The sequence below is a fragment of the Vespa mandarinia genome, chromosome 2 (assembly GCF_050613455.1).
Source record: "Vespa mandarinia isolate Hongniang chromosome 2, ASM5061345v1, whole genome shotgun sequence".
NCBI lineage: Eukaryota > Metazoa > Arthropoda > Insecta > Hymenoptera > Vespidae > Vespa > Vespa mandarinia.
Genome location: NC_140811.1, coordinates 8,311,952 through 8,334,336, shown reverse-complemented (window position 1 = coordinate 8,334,336; position 22,385 = coordinate 8,311,952). Strand labels below are relative to the sequence as shown.

At 35.7% G+C, this 22,385-nt stretch overlaps 1 protein-coding gene across 2 annotated transcripts in view; it reads right to left on the bottom strand.

Annotated features, from left to right (window-relative positions):
- The window catches only part of LOC118439697 (uncharacterized), a 32,060-nt gene that overhangs the window by 6,701 nt on the left and 2,974 nt on the right, over positions 1–22,385 (bottom strand). For both annotated transcript variants that reach the window (XM_085664920.1, XM_035861653.2), the window contains exon 2: positions 19,190–19,542. In XM_085664920.1, the coding sequence (XP_085521046.1) occupies positions 19,190–19,502 (313 nt within the window). In that variant the 5' untranslated portion in view covers positions 19,503–19,542. The remainder of the gene's footprint in view (positions 1–19,189; positions 19,543–22,385) is intronic.

The window sequence follows — 22,385 nt, the reverse complement described above, 5'->3', positions numbered from 1 at the left end:
CGTTAAGGATGTTAAATTAATAATTTATCGTCGATATCCCTGCGCGTGGACGCGCTACTCGCATGATAATTTACGGTCGAATGTAAACATCCAGCTCACGTTATCCTTCACTTTTCTCTCTCTTTCTCTCTCTCTCTCTCTCTCTCTCTTTCTCTCTTTCTCTTTCTTTTTCACGAGTATTTGTACAATGGGGACGTATAAATTGCAAAGATCGATTTGCGAGCGTCCTTACATCGTATTTCCTCTCTTTCTCTCTCTCTCTCTCTCTCTCTCTCTCCCTCTTTTATTCGAATTGATTTACAACGACACGTCTAATCGGACGTTCCTACGATTATATTCCGCCTTCTCTTTCCCGCGAAACGCACCGCTTTCTGAGAACGAAAGACCTAGAACTTTTATCATTTATTATTTTTCGTATCTCTTTTTTCTTCTATTTTTTTTCTTTTTTTTATCGTTGTTTAATTTATTTTTTCTATATTTATTTATTTTTCTTTTTTTTTTTTTAACGGACAATCTCGAGAGAGATTTACGATCGAGCGAGTTCCTAGCAAACGTGATTTTCGCATTCGCGTAAAACCTCATAACTTCTTTCGATGAAAAATATTATCGGCTCATAGTACTGGCACCAATGTAAGTATTTACTCGTAAGAATCCAACGATTGTTTTTAGCTTAACCACAACGTGGGTTTTAATAGCGCGTTTTGTTCTTAACCTCGCCAGGAAGATGAAGGAACTCTTTTAAAAATGTTATTTATGAAATGTTATTTATACAATGGCCGACAACAACGGATAAAGTCATGGAGAAGGATTAAATTATCATATAATTCCATCAGGCGAGAAAGCTATCGAACTACGAACTTCTCTTCTCTCTCTCTCTCTCTATCTCTATCTCTCTCTTTCTCTCTCTCTCTCTCTCTCTTTCTCTTTCTCTCTATCTCTATCTCTCTCTCTTTCTCTCTCTCTTTCTCTCTCTCTCTCTATATGTATATATACATATATATATATATATATATATATATATATGTATATATATATACAGTATGAGAATTCCTATAATCCTTTCTGAAAATCTATAGGCGTTTTTATATATTCAGAGATAGCCGAGATTAATAAAGAAATAAAACAACAGGATATTTACTATGAAACAATAACAAAAAAAATAATATAATATATAGAATGTTGGTCTCTTCGAACGCGAAAATACTACTTTTCTTTGGCTAGAAACCACTACTCACTTGTTGTTTTCCTGTAGACTATCCCTTCGTTGTTCTTTTCTTACGTACGTCCCGTAGCCTTTCTCATTCCATCCACTCACATTCGTATATATGCATTCCACAATCCTTATCACTCTGTTCTATTTCTTGTTTCGTTATTTATTTTACTCATGCTGCATTTTCATCTCACTTTCTCTCTTCCAATCTCAATTCCTTCTCTATATTTTCATAAACAACGTGTCTTATAAAGAACGGACCGCGCTTTGACTGATTGTCGATAGATTTATTTACTTCATATAGGCATACACACAGTTAATTGATCCTAGAACCTTCCATCTTTTAACTAATTGCCAATAGGTTTATCTCATACACACATGCATACAACTTGCAAACTTTGGAATCATCTACCTACAATATACATGCATATTTATATGCATATGTATATGTATATGCATATAAAGTCACCGCAAGTCGCAATAAATCCGACATCGTAATCGTTTAATTATACCTTCTATATGGTCGTCCTCTTGCTAGAGCCATTGAAATATTTTTCAAGAGAATCAAAAATTTTATTGGTTATTTTTCTTTTTTTTTTTTTTACGTAGCTTTTTTAACGAGCTTTTACGTAGAAATATATAAGCATGTACTATATATTTATGCTATATATTTATGTATTTGAAATGTTATTTTAAAAATATACATTTAAGGTACCGCTATAGTATTTTAATAAATCATAATCCAATGTTTCTAGCTTTCAATTTACGTCAGGAGTTTCTATAGACATTACGTAATGCATGAATATTTTCAATATGCATATATTTATTGTAATAATCTTAACGGAAGTTTGAAGAGTCTTATATATTAAAAGATTTAAAAGAAATAATAGTCGTCAAAGAGTACAGACGATCAGTCGTTAATCGGTAGTATCTAACTTTCTGCCCTTAATAGATAATACGAAAGGTAATACCGTATAGATATCGCAGAACGATCGCTAACTCGCTTCTAATTACGGCAGAACCGCTCGCAGTTTCATCGACATTAACGACCAATTTGCCTCGTATCCACCGATATAGAGAGCCAGAGTGCAGATTATAAAATAATAGTTTGTCGGGCTATTTGCCGGTACAGACGATCCAATCCATGCAATGGAAAAGGGATTGGAGGCTAAAGGGGTCGAAGGGAAGATCGCTTACGTAAGTACGTGAGCCTGCCTAGACGAAGGATAGAAACGGCCATTATCGGAAGGCTTTAACGATTTACGATCTAAACATTTTTCTTACCCTAATCCCTTCTCGTGAACTTTGCGGGTTAATAAAGACACGAGAACACGTTCACTCGAATACGAGAACGTTACGAGATAGTTAGCAACAATTTTTGTGTTTTTCTTTTTTCTTCTTTTTTTGTTCTTTTCTTTTTTATTCTTCGCAAATTTGAAGTACAAAAACTTAATTACAAATCATAACTTAAACGAAATTGTATAAAAATGATGTTTGTTATTTCGAAAGCATAAAAATTTCGAATTCCCGATCTAACAATAAATCGCAAAGAAACCGATCGATTTCACGATTGATTTTCTCTGTTATTCTCGGCCCGTTAAACAGCCAGCGCCGCTTATACAAACCGGTAGTAATTCACGTTCGATTTAACGGCAAGTGGATGTCGAGTCTCAACAAACAATAATTATTCCGGTACTAGGGATGTCGTCTTGAAGATGATCATTTCTTTTCATCCTTTTCTGTCTCATTATTCTTTGATCGTGAATACGACCCTTTCTCTTTCTCTCTCTCTCTCTCTCTCTCTCTCTCTTTATTTTTTCTTCTTCTTTCTTCTTTCTTTTTTCTTTATCCCATCCCTTTCTTTCTCTCCCTCAGTAGATCGTCATAAAGATGCACTTCACGCCGTGAGATCACTTTTAGATTTAATTATAGAGTATAGTTGTGGACTGTAGGTAGGTAGGTAGGTAGGTAGGTAAGATGGTTGGTTGGTTGGTTGGTTGGTTCGTTCGTTGGTAGATAGATACACGTAGCAAAGAAGAAGAAAAAGAAGAAGGTGCGTTCAAGATATTGCCACGAAAATAAGAATAAATCGAAAAACTGGCGTCTCGCCCGAGTTACATAGTTATTTATGGTGAATGAGAGTCGCAAGCTGTCTCAAATAGCTTCTTGGCTTTTGTATCAGGCCGTTACTTAAACTACCTGGTACAAAAAAGAGAGAAAAAGAGAGAGAGAAAAGATAAGTTCAAGTTTGTCGTTTAGCGAGCCATCAAACGGCTTCTCATTCGATATCTCAAATGAATATCATCATCCGCTTCTATCATTTACATACATTACAATATTAATACTTCTTATACAATGTAATAATCAGAATTCGGAAGCCGTCTTCGAGCTCGTGCCTAATTTTGCCTAATAACGATGACGAGTTATCTCTGACAACGATCACAACAATTTCTCTTTAAATGTATAGATATATACTTATATATCTACACATACATACATATGCAAATGTATTATATTAACGTGTGTTGAGATTTGAAATCCATTTCAGGTTAGTAGAAATTAATTATATCGGTGGGGACTCTCCTATGAAAATGTATGAGGGTAAAATTTTGTAAGTTATTTGTCATAGACCGTAGGCGAAATAAAATTTGAAAAATGATCTACGATCAATGAAACAGTCGAGACTATTAAGCCCGCAACCTTTTCGAAGGAACACTGTGATGTACGATTATCATCTCTCTGTGTCTCGAAATTACGTAAGTTACATGCTAATTGTTTCTTATGTGATGCAAAGAAAAAAGAAAGGAAATAAAGATAAAAGGAGTGGGAATGAAATAGTAGGAGAGAGAGAGAAGAGAGGGGAGGGAGTTGTCGTAACTTGTTAAAAGAGTTTAGCGTCCATTGCCAAATATATATATATATATATATATATATATATATATATATATATATCGGTCCAGATTATTTGGAACACTCTCATTATCTCGGAGGTCAGGGAGCGCAGGCAATAAGAGAGTATTCCATCGTCTTGACTTTCACGTTACGTAATCGCCTCTTTTCGCACATACACACACGCGCACGTGCATCTGTTCTTTCTTTATACTTTCGTGATCGCGTGAGCGATCATTAAACTCCTTCATCTATCGTTTCGCTTTACAAAACAAAAGGTTTCTTTTTCACGAATCTGTAATTCTTTTCCTTCTTTTTTTTTTCTTTGTATTTAAAAATGAGTTTTATCGAAAGAATTAATTCATTATTTTTATTGACTAATTTTTTGAATATTTTGTAGTTCTCGTTACTCTGAACAAATTTCTCAATGCGTATAACTTTATCCTACGAGTCGTTTCTGCGCTGAAAAATTTAGATTTAAATATACAAAGGTACAGACTTTTCAAAACTACAAAAACTTCAAACTGTCGACCTCGATCAAACGTAGGTACGTGTATATATATATATATATATATATACACGTACGTATATATATATATATATTAGTTTAATATATTTCATTGATACTAGAATTTATATATTAATACATGTTATGTAACTAAACAACTAGATAGTGTGTATTTGAATTTCATATGTACAAATATTACAAGACATATATGCACAGAGACAAGATTATATAATGTATAGCAGCTATGCAGATAAATGTGCCTATAGTAATTTTTTTCTTTATAAATACGCGGCGTGATATTATCTAATATGATATATACAAAAATTTGGTAGACATTTTTTCATTTGGTGGACATGTATTCTTAAGAGTATTTGTATTAGTATTTGATAGAGATTATGTGCGACATCCGACATATATAAAAATAGTATGTGAAATGACGAAACATATATTATATTTTTTTTGTATATAAGTACCTACGCAATTTTACACACATGCATGTACGTACATCACACGCACGCATGCACACACACGTGCATGCAGATATATCGATTCTAAAAGACCTATGCATGTTAAATGTAAATCTTCCAACGTTCGTAGGATCAAGTTGTGCTCGTTACCACATTTGTTCAGAATAACAAAAACTACATGTCCAAAAATTAATCAAATCCACAAAATGACAGGATTTTTATAAGAACGTTGTGATAATCGCGTTTATAAGGACAACGTAATAATTTTTAATAATGAGTTCCATCAACGCACTTTCGATATATTGCTTGAAAATTTAATTTAATTAAAAATGCATTTATATACTTCCTTCTTCGATCGAGAAATATTATCTTACGATCTTTATTTAAATTCGCGAGAGTTTCTTAGGAAGATATTTCACGGTCCGTTTTTCTCTTCAAAATAATAATTTCTTTCCGTATTTTCTTTTTTCCACGATTATAATATATTATACAATTCTCTATAGATCAGATAAAAGAGGGCTAGCAACACTCGAGGGAGTCGACTTCCGTGCTGAAGAGATTCTACTTTCCAGTGGTATCTATTCGAATGAATACAGAATTTCAAACGGTATTGTAGGAAGAAACAGTCTCTTCTTTCCCGCGCTCTCTTCCTTTCGAACTGATCGTTCCACAAAGGAAGAAAGAAAAAGAGAGAGAGAGAGAGAGAAGGAAGAGAAAAGAGTTGACAGAATAAAATGAAAGAAAGTTAACGAAGTATTAATCATGATATGAAAATATTCAATCGGTGCAAGCAATATCCACGGAAACTTTCTAACGAACTATCGTTTCGATTGTAATAATTCAAATATTCGATATAGCCTTTATATAAGACGCCTTCTTAGAATTTACGAATAGAAAGAAAATAGCATAGGCGTAGCAAGCAGCCAGTATAGTAATATAATAATAGTTAATATTAATGATATGGATAGTAACATGCGCGCTACATGAAGCATACTTTAAGCTTCTAACTATCGAGCGAGGCCGATCGTCGTTAATAATCTCGTATCCGATTGGATCATAAAATTTTCGGAAGGGTTCGCCCATTATTTACATGTTTTCACGCGTAGGTAATGTAAGTTCGAGTTTTCTCTCATGAAAATAGAAGCTCGCTCGCTCGGTTTAACACGGCCATTGCACGGTGCGTGACACGTCGTAATCACACATATATATATATATATATATATATATATATATATATATATATACGCATACATATATATCTGTACTCGTATAACTCTTGCATAACACTTGTGTGCGAATAGTACACATGTATAAACCGTAATTATATTCGCACGCAGACTTGTATTCGCACACTGGCTTCCTAGTTAACCTATGAACCTTAAGAGTAAAGGAGGAAGAAAAAGAAGAAGTAGAAGAAGGGGTTGAGAAGGAGAATCATTAAAATTCAACCTAGCTTCGCCCGTCGTTTCTCTCTCTCTCTTTCTCTCTCTCTCTCTCTCTCTCTTTCTCTCTCTTTCTCTCTCTCGTACTGTCACTTCCTCGTGTCGTCCGTCTTTTTTCCCTTTCGGAATTGAGTGAAATTTATACGTTAAGATGTGGCTATCTCTTTCGAGCGAAAACGACTGTTAACTCGTTTTAGTTCGATGGCAAATATCTATTTTTTTTTATTCCTTTCAACGATTTTCCATTAAATTCTTCGTTTCTGATTTCATTTATCGATATAAGTTAATTAAATTTGTTTTATTGTACGATAAATGTCATCCTCCAAGCATTAGATCATTCGTTTAATGATAATAATTATACCTACTTAGTCAAATAAATAAAGATAACAGAAAATAGAAAGAGAAAATCTTTAGAAGTTATAATTATGGGATTCGCTAATCTTATTCGAACGTTGTCGTATTAGGAGTGATATAATATTCTATTCCATGACAGCGGGATTATAAATGAAAAAATATATCGTTTTATCATTAGAATGGAAAGAGTATGGTCTTATGATAGAAATAAAATACAAGCTGATCGTTCGTTGAATAATAATAAGAAGAGGGAATAGGATTTGAAAAATAATAGAAAAAGAAAACAAAAAAGAAAGAATGCACGAATGTATCATTCGATTCGACAGATGTTTCATATGAATACATATTACTTCTGCCTGTTTAAAAATCAAGACTTTTGACTTTTAGCAAAAAAGGTTAGGGCATTAATTATTATAATACCACCTTGCCATCCTTTATATCCTTTCAAAATTGGATAATAAATCGTATTGGGCATAGTTTGGAAAGATAGAGGAATTCATTTCTTGGTGATCCATGATTCTCATCGAAACCTGGTTTCTTTATTGAGGGACACCATCGATCGTTAATACCTTCGACTAGAGAGACCTTGTCTCTTTCTTATAGTCAACCACACACATATATACGTATATACATATATATAGATAGTGCCATGGAGGATCGAGGCACGAGAACTAATTTGCAATTGAATCGGTGGCACCATTTTTCAAATCGCAGACTATCTCCTCCGTTCGTTATGCAAGCGAACGCCAACGAAAGGCCTCGTAAGTTTTGACGGTAACGAAGGCCTTCCCTATTCAATCTCTATGAGATATCCTAGCACGAAAATTCGTGACGCTCAATCGCTTCATCGTTGTCGTTGTCGTTGTCCTTTTCTATCTTCTTGTCTTCCTTCTTCTTCTTCGTCTTCGTCTTCGTCTTCGTCTTCGTCTTCGTTTTCGTCTTTGCCTTCTTCTTCTTCTTCTTCTTCTCCTTCTTCTTCTTCTTCTTCTTCTTCTTCTTCTTCTTCTTCTTCTTCTTTTTCTCTCTTGGAACTCCCTTCGTCCTTGGACTCCTCGTCTCTTCCTCGCCTCGTAAGCGTCCAGGTCTTCGACCTTTTCTCCTCCCTCTTGTACACACTATCTCTCTCTCTCTCTCTCTTTCTCTTTACTTGTCTTTCTATCTTTCTCTCTCTTTCTCTCTCTCTCTCTCTCTTTCTCTCTCTTTCTTTCTCTCTCTCTCTTTCTCTCTCTCTCTTTCTCTCTTTCTCTCTTTTTCTCTTTCTCTCTCTCTCTCTCTCTCTCTCTTTCCTTCACTAGTTCTCTCCCCCTCATCTTACGCATTTGCAACTGAATTCGCTCGATCCTTTATCGGCTTACACACCGCTCATACGGCACTCTCTGGTAAGGCTCTCGCTTGCCTTTGAAGGAACATCGAGATACGCTTCGTCGGCGCGTTACGATATCTCGACTTTCTATCTCGCTTCTTTTTCGTTCGCGCGAGCGGTATAAACTTCCACGATAGCCGCGTTCGTCGTAAATTCGATCGTAAAGTATCTCGTGAAGAAGAAGAAAAAGAAGTAAAAGAAAAAAAGAGTTCTGGAGGAGGTCGAGGTTGAGATGGAGAAGGTAGAGAAAGAGGAAGGGATTGAAAAAGAAAAAAGAAAAATGTTAAAAAAAATAGGAACAACGTTATGGATGGTCGATTATGCAATGTCGTTCGGCTTGGAGGATCGTGTTCGATACTTTCGAAAGAAGTCGCCCTCTCTCTCTTTCTCTTTCTCTCTCTCTCTCTCTCTCTCTCTCTCTCTCTCTCTCTCTCTCTCTCTTCTCGACGGGATCGAGTTAAATACTTTCTCCCCTTTCCGACCGCGACGCTGGTATTACGACCTTGTCCCGGCTATCTTGCCTGAGCTACTCTCGATTTCTTCCGGACAGGTCGGTCGACATTGTCTAGTGACTAATGCGTTACCTTTTTCTCTCTCTTTCTCTCCCTTTCTCATATATACACACGCAGGCAAGAAGTTTAACATATTGCTAAATTGTTATTATCTTTTTATTTAAGTCATCCAGCATAGAATCCTTTATTTTTTCTGTTGATCGGTCATCATTCATTATCATTTAAAGATCATCGATCTTCAACAAAGTTCAACCTTCAAGATCGCGATATAATATATCGGAACTATGTATTCTTTATCTCTTTGTCTTAAATAAAGCTAAGAAGAATATCAAGCCTGAAAGTCTACGTTCAATTGAAAATAATTTTGAAATAAATACTCTTTAGAGTCCGAAAGAAATTCACGTCACGATCCGTACATATACAATTATAGATACACGCGCACACACATACACACACACATATATATATGTATATACATACCACATTGGCACGCGATACCGAAGATGGCTAATAGAAGCTTTCAGGCATACCAAAGAGCATGGCGAACTTTGTTCGCTTTCGAAGGAATTCAAGACGCTCGTAGGAACCCTGATCGACGAGTAAAGAGGAGGAGAAGAGGTGGAGGAAGAGGAAAAGGTGGAGGAACAGGAGGAGAGAGAGAGGAGTAGGAGGAGGGGGAGGAAGGTAGGACGACGCCCGGCGGTTCGTGGCGAGTTCTGACATCGCAACATAATGCACGACGCCGTGCGTTACCCCCTTACCGGTCCTCCTCGTGACCGGTTCCCTCCTCTTGGAGAGATCGCACTGCTGGATATATTCTCCTTATTACTGGCGGACGACGACGATGAGGACAGCGAAGACGACGACGACGCTCGCATGACCTTGCGATGACCTCGTAATATCCTCAAGCCTGCTCAAGACCTAGGTGTCACGATGTACCGGGGATTCCGAAGAAGCACGGGCATTCCAGTGGCATCAACCTCTGCGGTGAACCTTCCCTATTGGATTTCCAAAGCAACAGTGACTATCTTCAGCCAGTTTTTTCCCTTCTTCATCTTCTTTTTATTTTTCTTTTTTTTTTATTTATTTTTTCTTTTATTTTTTCATCTCTCGTAATATCCAAGTAGATATTTGCATTTTTTTCAGAATTCATCTTCGGAAATATGATACCCTTCTCTGTGGTGGTTCTTCGAAAGAATCTTGATTGTTCGGACCATATATATATATATATATATATATATATATATATATATATATATATATATGTTTCTTATAAATTCATTAACGAAAAAATTACATCTAGTTAATATAAACTTGTCTAATTGATACGCAAATTCATTTGAAATTAAGCTGATCCCATGACAAGAAATTGGACGATCCGCAATGATAGGTATTCATTATTGTGAATACATTTTATCTGGTACCGTTTACGTATGATGATTTGATTGCACGACAGAGATAAGAACAGCTACTACATCGAAGCAGAAGAAAATCGAGCGACTCAATCATTATTTTTGAAAAAATAAAATATTCTTATAGGATAAAAAAAGTTAAAGTTAAAAAAACAAAGTATTCTTTAAAAAAATCACAGATTACTCTCGAAGTGATATGAACGTATTCGTGTATTTCACAATATCCAATTGAATCTTTATTCTCTTTCTTTTTCTGTAAACTGTACGTAATAGCCTTGAGTGAACGCGTATCGAGGACCCCCCACACAAGAGAAGGTTAAACGATGCGTTTAACCTCCACCATCGTGGGTTTTCAGAATGGATTACGTGGCCCACGCTCTCCGTGAAGATACGGGAGAGGTCTATCATCTACATCAGGTAGAAAGAGATGAAGAAAAAGAGAGAAATAGAGAGAGATAGATAGAGAGAGAGAGAGAGAGAGAGAGAGAAAGAGAGAGAGCGAAAGAGAGAGAAAGAGAGGAAGAACGGGATGGTCTAACATTACCTCGCGTAGCCATAATACTGGAAGCGAGTTCGTGGTGTTGGGGATGGTGTGTGTTAGCCAAACCGGAAACGATTAGTCAGATTACGTGATCGGAGGCACCGTTGGACCGCACTGGACTTGCCCTGGCTATCATGAGCGTTAAGTAAACGTTCCTCCGTGTGCACTATAATAGCTTTATGTATATACACACGTAAGCTGGTATAAACGTATTCACTGTTTCTCTTCTCGTTCACGATCTCAGAGTCCGAGGGAGACATAGAGAAAGCCGGTTGATTGCATTAAGCTCGATGACCGGTAGCATCAGCATCGGCAAAAGTAACAACAACAAGCAAGAGCAACGGTAGCATCGGCATGGTAAAAGTAACCGTCTCTAGTCTTAGTCGTCGTCGTCGTCGTCGTCTTCGACGTTGTCGTCTTAGTCGTCGTCGTTGTCTTGTCTTCGATTCGCTCTTCTCTTTCTCCTCCTCCTCCTTCACCACCACTTCGTTCAAGAGCAATGCTGATGCAGCTCTCTGACACCGCGCTGATGCTTGCTTTTACCTCTAACGAGTTACGCGAGCGGTAGCTGCTTACACGTTCCTCTTCAACCCTTTTTCCGGTTGGCTATTTATTCTCTGAAGTCTTCCGAGTTCATCGTCTTTTTCTATTCGAACGTGCGAATGTTCTCCTCTTTTTATGGAACAAAATGGAACGGTATTGTCGTCCTAGTTGAAAAATTTTATATGTGAACTCGTTATTTCTTTATTTTAACAAGATCACGATTGTCTTGAATTGATAAAAAAATTTCTTTTCTCTTTTTAAGACAATTATATTAAACAGTTAGGAAATCATTAGATTTCTTCGATTCTCAAAATTTAAAATTCACAAAAAATCTTATGGAAATAAAAGATTATATGAATGTAACCTTGGCATTCGTGACAGCTATCGAGAGACAGAATGAGTGACGAGAGCTCGAGAAAAACAGGTCAGGATCGTAGAAACGGTGTATCTTTACTCTCTTACGCCTTGCACAATGTAATTTATCTTTAATCATCTCTTCTGTTAATACAAAAGAAAGAAATAGATAGAGAGAGAAAGAGAGAAAAAGAGAGCAGGAGAGAGAGAGAGAAGGAAAACTACTAGACACCGTCAGTTCGTGTAACTTCGTAAAAGCGAGGTACGCCAGACACCCAATGATCGTTGCGGTTGCTGACAGAAGACGCGTAACGTAATCTTAGCTTAACGCAATCAACTTAGACCTCTAGTCCTTATCTCTATCTCTCTATCTCTCTCTCTCTCTCTTCCTTTTCTTTTGTTTCTTCTTCGAAGTAACGAAGAAATTTTATACGTATTCGAGATAATCAATATGAATTCAACGATCGTTGATTAAGAGAGATCGTAATAAAAAAAATTTCCTCGTTAATCCTTCCTAAAAACTCGTTTGATTTCATCTTTGAAATTATCTTTCTTAGATAATATCGGTAATGTTTCAAGAACATATTATTTTTTAAAATGATAATTTATATTCGAATAAATATTAATTATAAGTGTAGGCGCGAGTTGACTTAATTAATTAATTCTAATTCGATTGTCATTGTTTTATTTTCATTTGAAGAAATTTCTAAAAATACTTGAAATTTTTATTACGGTGGAGCAACCAATCTCAGTCGAGTATTCGAAAGCGCGTAATCGTCGTGGCCTAGATGCACGTTATAATGCAAAGACAAAAAATGAGAAAAAAAGCAAAGGAAAAAAGAAAAGCAAAAAAAAAGAATGAAATTTCTGTCGTACTTAGCATCCATTTCAGCAAGGATGGTCATTTTTGCGTCTCAAAAGAACCCTAGCTAACTCATTTGCAAGCGCGATAAATCGCGCTTCGTGGAAGGACGCTCGTGCTTGGAATATCCATGGTGGACCACCGGAACGATTCGCTAAAGATAAACGCATAAAACATTCATGATACGGCGAGGTGTGCTTGCTTGAAAAATCGCGCTCTCTGTGCCGCTGAAGATGGAGCTTTGTGATTGGTCTTCGAACGGACGACAAAGAGGAACCATCTTCGTGCATTCCATACGGTGTTGAAGATCGAACAGTAGTATGAAAGATATATAAAAGATAAGTCTTGTAAGTGCTGGCTTTTTCAAAATGCTAATCCTTTCAAGTTTCCTTGCTAATTATTTCAATCTTGAACGAAAAAATCGATCGTCTCGATGGGACCCTTGAAAATCCATAAATAATAAAATAAACATAATGATAATAATAATAATAATGATAATAATAATAATCATAATAATGATAATAATGATAATGATAATGATAATGATAATGATAATAATAATGATAATAATAATAATAATAATTATAATGATAATAATAATGATAATGATAATAATAATGATAATAATAATAATAATGATAATAATAATAATAATAATGATAATAATAATGATAATGATAATAATAATGATAATAATAATGATAATAATAATAATAATAATGATAATGATAATGATAATGATAATAATAATGATAATAATAATAATAATAATGATAATAATAATAATAATAATGATAATGATAATGATAATAATAATGATAATAATAATAATAATAATAATAATGATAATGATAATGATAATGATGATGATGATGATAATGATGATGATAATGATGATGATGACGATGATGATGATGATGATGATAATAATGATAATAATAAGAATAATAATAAAGTCTACAAGTTCTTAGTTACGTCTATGATTTATCATAGAGAATATTGGGTTAAGGACGAATTATAATAACAGGTGTAGATTTGAAACGAACGCGTATGGAAGGAGGAATAATTGTCTGAGAACATGATCGACGATATATATAAAGAGAAAATTTTCTCGAGTGGATCAAATCCCTGGCACAGAGCTAACAACTGATAAACAATGATAAATTCCTCCCACGTCCTCCGACATAAGTGCGTACTCCGATGTGGAAAAGAGTATAAGGAAAAGAAGAAGGAGAAGAAGGTGAAGAAGGAGAAGAAGAAGAAGAAGAAGAGGAAGAAAGAAGAAGAAGGAAGAGGAGGGAGAAGAAAGAGGTAATTTCAATGATCTCGCGTGCACCGGACTCTCGCGGCGTAAACGTGGCCACGAAGCTGACGCATAAATACCTATAAATATGACACGGCGGGGCCCGCGGTAACGTTGCATATTAAATTACATTCTTAAGCATACCAAGCGGCGCAGCGGAGGCCGAGAACAGTACGGCCGCGCATCAAGTCAACGGGCTGATTAAACGCAGCCGTGCGAGGAGGATCGGCACAATGAGACAGAACCATGGTATGAGAGAAAAGAGAAGAAGACAAAAAAAAAGAGAGAAAGGGATAGATAGCAGAGCAAAAATGGATGGTGATAGATGAGAGAGGGTAGAGAAGACTAAGAGAGAATAAGAGAGAGAGAGAGAGAGAGAGAGAGAGAGAAAGAAAGAAAGAGGGTGGTCTCTTCTGGGCATTCCTGAGCCGCCCTAGACTCTTTCTCTCTCTCTCTTTCTCTCTCTCTCTCTCTCTTTCTCTCTTTCTCTCTCTCTCTCTCTCTTTCTCTCTTTCTCTCTCTCTGTCTCTCTCTTTCTCTTTCTCCTTCTTGGGTAATCGTACACAAAGAATAGACGAGTCTGTGTGTCTGTGTGTGTGTGTGTGTGTATGTGACAGAGAGAGAGAGAGAGAGAGAGAAAGAGAGAGAGGAAAAAGGATGGGTAGACAAGTACCGGAGGCTGGCGATGCTAATTATTCTGGTTCATGGGAGCAATTTGTCGAGTACCCGGGGAACGTATATTTAATACCCGCAGGCCCCTTCAGAGGCCCCGCGGGTATTTACATCTGTGGCGAATACCACGAGAGCGTGGTAAGGTGGTACTTCGAGAATTATCCGTGGATTACAACCCGCCGTGCGAGAGCTCAAAGAGCGTTCTTCTCTCGTAAGGGTAGCAATCTCTGTCTCTTTCTCTTTCTCTCTAGTGGATACACTAGTGCTTAACGAGAACCACGGGGATATTCCTTTTTTCCTTTGGACTACTAAAAGAAAGTAAAGATATTCTCGATGTTTAATTTTTTTTTAACTTTGGAGAATGGATAAGGAAAAATATATGTAATATCGTAGAACTTTAAATTCTTTCGAACGCCTTTAAATAATTGCCGTTCTAGTTTGAAAGTAGTTAACGGATAGTGAATAAGTGAATCGATCATATAATAGGATCGATCTCAGTGAAACCGTGAGAGTCATAGTTCCCTTTTCCCCATTTAAAGGAGAGAAGGTGATCTATGTAGCTTGTGCAACTATTAGATATGCCGGCTATGCATTTACGCGCTTTCAAGGCGGCATTTACACTTGAACCTTGAAATGGGTAGCCGCGAGTCACGTTTTGTTGCGGAGCTTATATCGTTACTCGAGTTAAACGGGGCAATTGGTGTCGTGCGTGAAAAATGCGGTAGACGTACGGCACATACACACACATACACACACACACACACGTACGCACGCACGCACGCACATACATAGACAAGATTTATCAATGTAATAAACTAACGAAGAGTACTCGAACTTTCTTTTACCGAAGACGAGTACCATCCTGGCATCGTCACGACGCAAACCAAAGAACGAGAAGAGTCAGTTCGCTGCATCATAATCGATCGCTGTTTCACCGTTATTACGTTCGAGAAAATGGAGTTAACCTCGGCCCGACGATCTCAATTAAGATGATGTACGATCCTTGTCCTGGCGCCCTATATTTTCATGATCCTTCAACGTTCGAACGAATATACTCTGGATGGCATGATCGATCATTCAAAAGCGACATCGTATTAATATAAAGATCGGGGCTATCTCGTTTCGTCGAGAATGCCATAAAAAAAATCACTCTGTTGAATAGCTTAATTTGAAGACGATCCTCGACTAAGGTTCATCTTTTCTCTCGTTTCTTTATTTATCTTTTCTTTTCTCTTTTTATCCGATATAAATCAATCGACTAAAGATCTTTAAAATATACAATTCCTTTGCTTCGATTCTATAGAAAACATATTTCTCATTTAGCGAGACAGATGCAAAGAAATCGCTTCTCACGTTGGAAGATAGAAAGCAAAAGTCAAACGCTCTTCGATTTTATTCATCATAAATCGAGTCTTCATATCTTTTGAGTCTTCTTCCATTCTCTTCATCTTTTTCCTTCCTTTTTCGAGAGGATGAAAAGTAGAAGAAGAAAAAGAAGAAAGAAACGATCAACTTAGCAATGAAACGAAAAAACAATCTTTCCTTTTTCTCGTCCTTTATCTCTTTCTCGCAAAAGCACAACGCTTGATCGTAAAATCGCGTACGCCTTTACTTCGAAGCTAGTTAATATCTTCGGGCTGACGATGCCAAGCTTTCGATTCTGCGCGTGTTTGTAAAGATTTATGCAAATCCGAAGAAAAAGAGAAAGAGAAACAGAGACAGAGAAAAAGAGAGAGAAAGCAAACGGGTAGTACACCGCAAATGAAAAAGGTGAGGAAATTCTTCTCTTCGCCAAGTTGGTCTTGGTCAAGTTGAGTGCCCGTGAAAATCTGCGAGCACGACTTATTTCTAGCCGTAAATCATCGCGTTATTCATAGAGAGATGGGTGCGCAAGGCTTTACTTCCGCTAGACAACATTCGACCCTTCCTTTATCTTCCTGCACCCACTACCGAACTCTCAGTAGTGATTGCTTTAAGTCCTTTTCGATTAACAAATTTCTTTTACACTTTTTTCATATTTCAAACAATCTTTTTATTATTTTTGATGCGCGAATAATGAGTATATAAATGTTATAAAAAGAAAATATATAAATTATAAATTTATTATAACATTAATTGTAATATGTTATAATAAAAATAGTTACAGGGAATAAAATGATTTTATAAAATGACGTTTATTTATAGAGATTAATCTTTGTAATATTTATAATATTTCTAATCTCTTTAGAAAATAAAAATTTTAAATATTTTTATTGAAATATAAGAAACATTATTGACAAAATTTATTATAAAAAATATCACTCGGTAGATACTTTTGCATAGTCACGAGTGTACCTTTACACGGCGTATCTTCGTTGCGAAACGTCGTAAAGGTGGTTCCCTTTTTCTACCCCCGCAGTGCGCGCGAACGTGTATTCGAGCACATAAAGTCAAGTATGGCCGCACCTGATAGACAACTCGTAGCAGCCACACGGCTAGTACCGCCAGTGATAATACTCGACTCGCGAGAAAACGAGCCGAGGGTCAGAGGCTGTGCCAGCCTCCATGGAGGAAAAGAAAACGAGAGAAGGAAGAGAATATCACGAGTAAAATTCATCTATCCTTTACGATCCTGTTTCTCGTTAGAATGAAAGATAAAAAAGATTTTTTTCTTGGTTTTTTCTTTTTTTAATTTCTTTTTACTTTTTATTTTCCCTTTTTTCTCATATCATTTTATATTTTTCTTTTAAATCTTTCGAACACTCACAATTTCTTATAATTATTCTATTCTACGATCAATTAATTATTTCGTTTCAATTTATCATATATTTCTCATACTTTTCAATTTTTTATTTTCTTTTTAGTTAAAAAAAAAAAAAACCAAGAGAAAAAGAGAAAAAGAAAGAAAGAAAGAAAAAAGGAAAGAAAAGAGTTTCACAAACGAATGGAAGCTCCAAGCGACGACATCCAAGTGACACAGAACAATCGAGAGTTCGTTAGAGAAGCGTTGTAAGGATCGCGTCGGTCATTCGTAAGGAACTCAGCATCCTATGTCAACAGGCTTTAAATCTCTCATAGCCTCTCCTCTCTTTCTTTCTCTCTTTGTCTCTCATATATACTCTCAAGCGAATCTTTAGCGCGCGTTGACGTAATTTCATCCTACGCCGTTTTCTCGAACCTCGTATGCTCTGTAATTCATGTATTTTCATTGAAAAACTATTGCGAGGCGTTATGCTAATACGAGTCGAGATATTATTCGCGTCCGTATGTCACTGACCACCTACCCGTACCAAGTGTGCCTGAATAATACATATTCTCTCTCTCTCTCTCTCTCTCTCTCTCTCTCTCTCTCTCTCTCTCTCTCTCTCTCTCTCTCTCTCTCTTTGTCTCTCAGTCGTGAGCATACATTTATCGGGGGTGTTGGCATGAGAGAAAGAGAGCGATTCGTACGTTCTCCTCGTCTTGTTGTGCACAAACATGTGTACGTATATATATATATATATATATATATATATATATATATATATATGTATATATGTATGTATGTATGTATGCGTGTGTGTGTTGTGCGTATATATATACATATATGTATATGTATGTATGTATGTGTGTTGTGTGTATATATACACATATACATATATATATATATATATATATGTATGTATATATGTATGTATATACACATATATAGACAAACGTAAATATACGAGGTATTACGAGACTGTACGATATTAAATTATAATTCACGGCACGCTCTACCGCGTTACCTCATACTTTTCTTCGCTATTTATAAGCCGATCCTTCGAAACCTTCCTATTTGCCATATTAGTGATGGCTTCGAACCGACTATTTATTTTATCGATCTTCTCTTTTTAATTTACTTCAAAGAAAATTATCTTTTATATCCGAGAAACATTTTCTTGTAGATTTTGATTATAAGAAAATAACGTTGAAATGTTATCTTTTTCTATTTTTATTTCTAATTTGATATATGATAAATCACATTATCAAGAATCGAAAGGAACATTTTGAACGACTTCAAATGTCACTCGAACCTTTCACTTTTGAGACCCAAACTCTTAAGCTTTTCACCGTTTCAACCGCCACTGCCACCCACAAGCATCTGTTACTCTCTTTCCGTGGGCTTACGCTAAATCACCACCAGCAGTGTGCCTACCACTATATATTTGTATATACGTAAATAACTATATGCCCACAGTTAGGCGTAGGTAAATAAGAGAAGGAATGGTGAACTCGTACGTGGTTAGACCTCAACTCGAGAGAATCTCGACGATTTCGTAAGCAGTGCTTTCTAGGAGGTCCATACTTACAGAATTAGGGAGAGAGAGAGTGAGGGAGAGATAGAGAGAGAGAGAGAAAGAGAAAAACAGAGAGTAAGAGAAATAAGAACAGTATTTTAAATTACAATTATGTCATTCTTTCGCGACCTTCCCTTTTGTGATATTGAGAAACCCTGAAGTTAAGTATATATTCAAGTGATTCTCATTTGTTATAAAAATTGTTCTAAACTCCTACTAAAAATTTCTTTAGATTATGTTTATTATTACAAAAAAGAAACTATCAATCGTGTTTATTATTACAAAAGAAAAATAAACAAACAAATCGTGTCTTAAACATTTTACAAATTTATTATATATAATTTTTTATATATAATAAATATCTATATATATATATATATATATATATACAATTTATTTATTTTTATTTAAAAATTATATATAATTTTTTACAAATCTTTTAATTTATTATTTACTCACCAGGATATCCTTCCGGTATGACAATTTCCGGTCCAACCTTGACATCGTGACGATAACGATGCATAAGTAAAGTTGCTGTTACCCTGAGAGATCTTTGCTGCTGTTTGTAAAGTAAAATCGGTCGTCCACCGGCACCTTCAACTCTGACCACCCTCGGTAGCGAGAATCTATCAAGGAAATCGCGCAAAGGCATAAAACCTCCAGCGGAACCAGCAGCTTCCGCGGTGGCTTCCCGAGAACTTGGCAAAGAATCGTCACCGGTACCGGTGGCCTCTCCACTTGACAAAGTTGAAAATTCTCCGCTCGACGACATCTTCTTCTTAATTGTTTCTCTTCTTCTTTTTATCCTCTCTCTAAAAAAAAAAAAAAAAAAAAGAAAGAAATAACAAAAAATGAAAGTAAATAAAATCCAACATTCGTAATTATCACACAAATGTATTTATTTATTTTTATCATTATTTATGATTATCGATTCAAATTATCGTTATCTCATAAATATCATGTGAACTGATTGTTCTTGTCGAGTGTAAATTTTATCCAATCATCATCATCATCATCATCATCATCATCATCATCAACTGACATAATAATAATAATAATAATCATGATTGTCATCATCATCATCATCATCATCATTTGAACATTCTCGTAATGGCAATAGGCAATAATAGTTGTACGTAATCTAATAGACATTTCATAACTAATGGAACCAAGTTGAAACTTGGAACATTATTATGGCTTATGCGTAATATTAGGGAAAGTGAAGAAAATCAAAGGAAATGGAAGTGTGGAAGGAGAACTGGAAAATTAGAGAATAGAGAAAAAAAGAGAAAAAGAGACGTGGCTTTCCTGTGAGCCATCAGTTAAACAGCCCAGCATGTTTCTCTCTTGCACGTGTTACGGAATTCGTCGTTCTACGAAGCGTAGCAGCCTTGACAGTGATTCGCCAGCGGCGTAAAAGCGTATGAGTTAATGAGTGATCACGCTTCGGCTTTGGTTGACGATGCTTGCCGGCACTACTGTCATGACGACGACCACGACGACGACTACGACGACGATGACGATGATGATGATAATGATGATGATGATGATGGTGATGATGGTGATAAGAGTGATAATAACGACGAAAGATGATAGTGATGAAGATGATGATTTACGATGATGATTATTACCACTGAACTACGCAATGATCTTTGCCTCTCGACTCTTTAAATATCTCGCTTCGTTGATATATCACAAAGAAGTTAAATAGGAAAGTCTTCGGAAGTAACTATAATATGATATAACGATAAGAATATGAGATTTAAAGGAGATGTTAATTGAAATGACAGATAATGAAAGTATAACATTTTAAGCTAATATATTCGATCATATTACAATTTTGAATCTTAGAGTGTACACTTAACTCATAACTCACAATTTTTGTTATTGTATTTATATTTCAAAAACAAAAAAAAAAAAGAAAAAACAACATAATTTTATTCAATAAAAAAAAGCCCATTACCAATCATTATCATCAATTTTATCAATGTTTACAATGTTTATAAGAATCTCATTCTCTCTCTCTCTCTCTCTCTTTCTTTCTCTCTCTCCCTCTCTCTCTCTCTCTCTCTCTCTCTCTCTCTCTCTCTCTCTCTCTCTCTCTCTCTTTGAGTTAAAGCATATTGACAATTAATAAATAATCAACATTCAAGACTACAGAATCACATAGGTATTCCTAAGAGCTAGTTGCATAGCGGACGGGTAGACGTTCTTCTCTAGTGGATTTATTTCCGTGTTATTATAGGCCGATTCTATTCGTCCATATAATCCACGAGTTTGCGGGATATTATTTACATATTCTCACAAGCGATCAAGGAATACATAATATGTTCTCTCTAATACACATATACATACACATACACATACACATACACATACACATACACATACACATACCATACACATACACATACACATACACATACACATACACATACACATGCACATACACATGCACATACACATACACATACACATACACATGTACATAGGTACTCTTTCTCTCTCTCTTTCTCTCTCTCTTTCTTTCTGTCTCTTTTTTCTTTCTTTCTATCTCTCTTTCTTTCTTTCTTTCTTTCTTTCTTTCTTCCTTTCTTCTTTCTTCTTCTTTTTCTTTTTCTTTCATAGTGACTTGCACCTGTAACGTTTCCCGGACCACGACGCGTTCATGGCAATATTACGGACATTGCATACGAATGACGAGAATTAATATTCCACATATGTAAGATATGATGCGTGGAGACTCTCGGACATTATCCACGGTCCTGGTCATGAATACACATGAGTTAGAAAAAGAAAAATAAATGGATAGAGAAAGAAAGACAGAGAGAAAGAGAGAGAAAGAGAAAGAGAGAGAGAAAGAGAAAAAGAGAAGGAGAGAGAGAAACTCCATCGTGTCTTTCTTTCTTTTTTTCTTCACCCTGCCTTTCCATCTCTTTTCTTCTCATAGGCAAAACGAACCTTACCTATTCCCAAGGTGACTTGTTCGCGATAAAATGTTTTCACCGGAGAACACGACGTTAATTTCCATGTAATAGAGATTTAATTGCACCATAAAAGTACGTCAAGAGAACACTCGCGACCTTTTTCCCCTCGTTTCCTTCGTTTTTTTCATTTGCTCTTTTTTTTCTTCTTCTTCCTTTTCCTTTGTCTTTTTTCTTTCAAACACAAGATCGGAAATATTGTGAGATTTTTAACAGTACTACAATTTTGATTTTCATTTTTTTGGATTTCCTTCGATTTAACCTACGAATATGTACACGTGGAACCGAGCCAAATTTTTTTTCAATAAATTTCGAAATACAATATACATCCTATGGTTTTGATCGATCATTTTTTTTCCATTAATCCATGCTTTTATATTCTCTGATAAGAATTTACAAAATTTTTAATAAATTATGTGGGAATACTTAAGTATACTTAAATTTGAAATTCTATTTTATATGTATTACTAAAAATTTCGAATCGTCTTTATAATATTGAATTCGATAAATGAGATAGACGATTACGATTAGAAACGTTCAGTTGATTTCAAAAAAAAAAAAAAAGAAAAAAAAAAAGCACATTTTCCTTCTAGTCATCTTTTCTAAGATATTGTCGAAGAGCCTCGACGTTCATAGAATTCCACGACTTTCGTCCTTTCTCCGCTCGCGGT